A 5,960-nucleotide genomic window follows, 5' to 3' on the forward strand; every position below is an offset into this window, starting at 1 on the left:
TATATATATATATATATATATATGTGTACATGTGTGTATAATTGTACAAAATATATATGATAATGTGTACAATTTTCTTATTAATATTCAAAAATGGGAAAAAAATATGAAAGAGTGATGAAAAGTCTCAACTTATAATCTTAAGATTATTATTTTATAATTTAAAATCAAAATTTCTTCAAGAGTATTCAAATTATAATTATCTTAAATATGCGAAATGTTATGTAAAAGTAGATAAATTTTTCTCTAATTTGAGAAGCAATTTGTTTCATTTACATAATTGAGTATATAATTTATTTATTTCATACTCGTGAAAGCTGAGAAAAATCACATGTAAACTCTTCTTATAATGATATATAATAGCAAGCTATATACACGACACATACACACATCTGTGTACTTTGTTTGCTTATTGTTAGTGATACAACAATAATATCGAATATTATACAGTTTGTATTATTCGGATGTATTGTATGTTGACGCAACTCAAGTATGATTGATTTTTGTATGAATGACCGATATAAATAAGTTACAATACATGGACTTCATCTAATATGTATGTTGAATGTATGTGCGCGCGCACATACACACAAACACATATATACACGTGCATTTATACATAAATGTAAAATCAATTTATTCAATTTACATTTAAAAAGTTAAAGAAGAACAATACGCCCATGTGTACAAGATTTAGCGATATCAATCATTCTTCAATAAAGACTTTTTAATTAAAGTAATTGTTTTTCTATTATATATTGTAGAACTTGTGTGCTCTCTTTATTGTATACAACAATCATTTTTTCTGAAGACATGAGTCATGGGCAATACAGTGTCTTCTATGGAAAATGGAAGTAAAGTTAATTTTTCAATTTATTTATTCAAAAATTATATCTGTACATATGTATAACACTGTCTGCAATGTAACGCAAATCTGTAAATACAGATATTACATATAGAAGTATACTAATTTCTCAATTTGCAATACGATACAATTCCATTTTTGATAAAATTTCAACATTACAAGATTCTTAAACACGATACCTTGTATTGTAACTATGTCTTCGATATTTTTAATTCTAGATTTAAATATTAACATTTACATATATATTATATATATTAAGTAATTTATTTCACTAGAGAATTGCTACATCTTTTTTTTTATATCTATAATTTATCTCCACACAAAGCAACTAAACATAATTCTTATAAGCTTATAAGGACGTTCCTAAATGTGTAATTCACACATTATAAAATCCAAAGTATGGCTTTTGCTCGCGTAAAATTTTTTCAAAAATTTAAAAAATTTTTAGTTTTCTTTCTTCTCATTTGTCTTACATTTATACTACGATAAAATATCAAAATAATTTTTTTAAAGAAGCTATTAACAAGTCTGTTTAGTTCTCATACAAAAACATTTATTAAAAATTGCGAAATCTGTAATTACATTGGTTTAATACATTTATTCAATTGATTTGCTTTTATTTATTCTGGTAAATGACATAAAAGCTGTTCTTTGTAATGGAACATTGTTTGATAGACATTAAAACATTGACAAAGTTATGAATACTACCAAAAATACAGATCGATACAGATGCTACTAGTATAAGATGTTAAAATAGAGTTCAGATCCTTTGATCATTTTCTTTTCAAACATCCTGTATAAAAATAATGTCTGCAGCATCTCTGTAATCTATCATGTAGTATTTATTGAAATTATAATCCTTTTGCTTTCAATATTATGCCAAATATATCACGTATATCGAAGACTATCATTACGGAAGTAATTATGATGAACTCAAAACTACTAAACTTATTCCTTAGGTGGATCTTCTCGAATCATTTCCAAAGAACTATCCGAATTGTTAGTACTGCTACCACTTCCAGCATCGTCTTCTCGTTCAGTTGCTTTTTCTTGGCTTACATTTGTTGCACCCAACTGCCATGGTGGTATAGATGCAGGAGCAGTAGGAAATTGTTTTCTATTTTAAGATAAAATTGAAAATTAATAAATATAATTGTAGACAATGTATAAAAATTTCAGTTACAGTTAATGTTTTTTGTGCATTGAGTTCATGATATAGACAAATAAATATGCACAGTCTAATCAGAGATATCATGTTTGCAATAAAAGATTACTTAAAAAGTGCAGACGGTCAAAAATAAGAATAAGATGGGAAAAAATTTATATTTTAAAGTTATATTTTGTAAAATAAACTGTTTAAATGACAATTACTAGAACATTCAGGTATAAATTTTTTAAGCAATTTCAAATAAAATTATATTTATGAGAGAGTGTGAGATTGTGATGTTTGATCTCTTGTAAAAATAATGATTTTAATATAAGCAAATATCACATACAAGAATAAAATGATAAATAATGTCTAAATGAAATAATCTCATTGTATGGCAATAAATTGCTATTACTGACAATCTATGTGCATTGCTTATTGTTACATACGCTTTATATAAAAAGAAAGGAAAATGCATATATATATATATATATATATACATATATATATATATATATAGGTATATATATATATGCATATATACCTTGATAAAAGTAATGCTTTTAGACTAGATAAATCATGTTTAAGTTCTTGCACTAGTTGTGGGATAGTTGGATCCAATGCTTGATGCCGAGTCAATTTTTGCACTTCACCTTCTACTTTCAAGATAGAATCTTTCACTTCTTTCATGGAATTTTGGACGGTTTCATCTAGTTCGGTTACCTTATCTTCTATGCAACACCTTTTCTTTTTTCGACCAAATAGAAATGGTTCTATAAATTTCTACAAAATTAAAAATTGCATTGTATTTCAATAATATAAATAAATGGAATATACATATATATATTATATACAATTTTTATTTTATATGATTTTATCATGATGTTATCATGGAAAATTCAAAATTAATATACTAGAAATTTTTCAACGTTTTGAAAGAAAAAAAAATAAAATCTTTTAATTTCTTTGCACCATAAAAATACCTTATAAAACCAATATGCACAGTATACTGTGACACCAATTAATGCAGTTGCATTAAAAAATTCTTTAATTTTCAACAAAAATGTCGGTTGATAAACATTCATTTGATATGGATGAATAGATTCTGATGGTATTTGTACAGCAGTATATGGATTCTGATTCTGAAGAGCATTGCGATCAGCTTTATTCTCAACAGATGCTAGTTTAAAAGCTGTTTTAATTTCTTCGTCCGTGAGGCCTTTCCTTTTCAGAAATTCCTGCTTTTGCGACAATGGACTCGACAACACTTTAGGATTTTGTAGAAACTGCACTGCTGTTTTCACCTTTAGAAATATTAATATTTTACAAGTTTCATAATAATGTAAATTTATATACAAGATAATGTGCATGCATGTTGGATAGAGTACTTCTTCTAGTACACATAATTAAATACATGCATAATTTAACAGTGAAATTTACAGAATAATTAAATATGGAAATATATATCTTGCAATCTGTTTAATTTACATAACCCAATGTGATCAACGATAATAATTTACCAAATTCTCCCGTAACGGAAGAATATTATTGTTTGTATTTTGATCAGTCATTCTGATTAGCCTTTGATCATTTGACTTTCTCACTTGTTATAATCAAAAGGACATTACTACGCAAATTGCAAAGTCCTATTGCAAACTGCAAATCACATTTTCTCGCTAAAACAATTACATACACACGTGTATGTATATATATATATATATATATATATATACACACACACACACACATGCAATTATATATGTAGTATAAATTTATTTCGCTTGCGCGAGAAAACTCGCTAATAATCAAAAAAATGCTACCTTGACTCACTTTGTTTCTCGAGATTTTGAACGAATTTATAATTGTCTATCAATAATATAGATTTTACATTTAATTCAAAGATATAAGCACGAAATACTAAAGACGTCAGTACTTATGGAAATTCGCATGCCTGTTAAAATTTAAGTGATTATAGCGAGGAGCACAGACTCTAATGCGAGATCTACATATATAATAGAAGTCGTAGCGGTCGTAAGATCTTAAGTCGTAAAAAATTGACCAATCACAATTGAATATGAAAAAAATAATCAACTGTGATTGATCAATGGTAATATCAGTAATGGATAAGAATAAGAAATTGACCAATCACAGTCGTTTATTCTTTTCACATTCAACTGTGATTGGTCAATTAACTGTTACTCTTACAATCTCATCTACTATTGCTATTGCCATTGTAGATTATGCATTATATAACCATAAAATATAAGAAAATCAACCAATCAGAGTCCTTTATTTCACGAAAAAGAAGGAAATAAAGCACTTTGATTCATTTTCTTAAGCCTCATGCGTTATGCAAGGATTTATGTTCTCCGCTTTAGAGTAAAAAATTAATAGCGTTTTCGGCCCGACCGAGTTTGCATTACTTGGATCGAAGTAATGATATTTCGTGCCCTCCTATTGGTAGAGCATGTAACGTCAATAGCGAAGCATTTTCTAACCCAAGTTGGTGTAAACGCTAAATTGGAGTTGAACAGTGGTCTAGTTTCCACCGAGGATTTAATCCGGATCAGAATGTAAAAACCAACCAAGTACAATTGAGCATTACTGTTCGACTGTAATAGGGAAATACTGTTACAGAAATTTTTTATCTGCGGTAGCCCTTAACAACACGATTAAAATCTATTCTACAATAATCGTAAACGTAGTTGTAAGTGTAGGAAATTATATATGTATTACTTCCGAACAAGCAAGACTTTGATTGGCTATTGCGCCAACTTCCGCCGCGCGGCAAGCGTTGTCGCGTTTTGTGTGCAGGAGCTATTAGACGTATGGTAAGAACGAGCTAATCACAGTCGAGAATTTTTTTGAACTCTTAATTCTAATTGATTGATCCTTATGGTATGTCTTATGATTACTGTTATGGAAGGTATGTGCTATGGTCTTTAAAGTCTATTTTATAAGTTGTAAACGTAGTTGTAAGTGGTTGTAATTGTAAGAATTGACCAATCAAATCAAATATGAAGTCGGTTCTACATTAGTTACAAGCTGATTGCAAGTTTGTTGTGACACCCAATATGAAGCATTGATTTCAAAATGCAAACTTCAGATTGACTGTCGCAACAAACTTGCGATCGACTTGCAACTAATGTAAAACCGGCTTGAAGAGAATATTTAACTGGTCAATTCTTACAACTACAACCACTTATAACTACGCTTACAATTATTATAGAATAGATTTTAAAAGCCATAGCATATACCTTCTATAACAGTAATCTTAAGACATGAGTAAACTTAAGCCGATGAGCCAATCAGGATACTGCTTTAGATCTACGCGCTCTAACGGAAACAAAAGTAGCAGTAAACTTATCCCTAAAGCGGATTTTAATCGATTGAAATTTACCTTATTACGAGATTATGGATAAGTTTACTGTTATTTTCATTTCCATTAGATTACATAAATCTAAAGCAAAGCCTAATTGGCTCATTGTGCGTCGGCTTAAGTTTACGTCTTAGCCCAAGGGATCGATTCTGTATCTTGAAATAAGGTGAAAATTATAAAAGTGAGCGAATTTACTGATTATTTCATTGGTCAACACCTAGTAAATTTGCTCGCTTTTGTAATTTTCATCTTGTTTGAAGATATAAGGTTTGTTGGCGTTGCACGCTCTAACATGTCCAATACGTTCGCGTCACCGAAACCAACATGACGGCTAAATGTTTGCATCGCGTTAGAGCATATTTCATGGATCAATTAAGAGCACACTCCATTTGCTTCACCTCAGAAGGTGATATAATTGAGGCATGTTACGCACGCATGCGGTTGAAAACATATTGTATCGAAAAAAATATTTCAGATTCATTTTGTATAAAAATGCATTTAATAAAGGTGTTTTTTATATAAATATAAGAATATAATATATATAACAATATAATATAATATTAATAAAA

General features: G+C 28.8%; 1 protein-coding gene across 2 annotated transcripts; it reads right to left on the reverse strand.

The window, feature by feature from the left end:
• Positions 1–1,110: 1,110 nt before the first annotated feature.
• On the reverse strand, positions 1,111–3,970 carry LOC108690001 (peroxisomal membrane protein PEX14). Of its 2 annotated transcripts, XM_018197034.1 has the most exons (5): positions 3,833–3,970; positions 3,533–3,668; positions 2,996–3,316; positions 2,557–2,795; positions 1,111–1,982 (listed from the first exon to the last, which is right to left on the reverse strand). In XM_018197034.1, the coding sequence occupies exons 2-5, from the start codon at positions 3,581–3,583 to the stop codon at positions 1,814–1,816; spliced, it is 780 nt and encodes a 259-aa protein (XP_018052523.1). In that variant the 5' UTR covers positions 3,584–3,668; positions 3,833–3,970; the 3' UTR covers positions 1,111–1,813. The 2 variants fall into 2 exon arrangements, with proteins under 2 accessions (XP_018052523.1, XP_018052522.1); XM_018197033.1 differs by lacking the exon at positions 3,833–3,970 and having other exon boundaries at positions 3,533–3,691.
• Positions 3,971–5,960: the final 1,990 nt, after the last annotated feature.

The sequence above is a fragment of the Atta colombica genome, unplaced genomic scaffold (assembly GCF_001594045.1).
Source record: "Atta colombica isolate Treedump-2 unplaced genomic scaffold, Acol1.0 scaffold29, whole genome shotgun sequence".
In the NCBI taxonomy this organism is placed as follows: Eukaryota; Metazoa; Arthropoda; class Insecta; order Hymenoptera; family Formicidae; genus Atta; species Atta colombica.

Coding starts and splice junctions, on each gene's coding strand:
- LOC108690001 (XM_018197034.1), bottom strand. CDS start 3,583: ATGACTGATCAAAATACAAACAATAATATTCTTCCGTTACGGGAGAAT. Junction 3,317..3,532: donor TTCCGTTACGGGAGAATTTG/GTAAATTATTAT, acceptor ATATTTCTAAAG/GTGAAAACAGCAGTGCAGTT. Junction 2,796..2,995: donor GTGCATATTGGTTTTATAAG/GTATTTTTATGG, acceptor TTAATTTTGTAG/AAATTTATAGAACCATTTCT.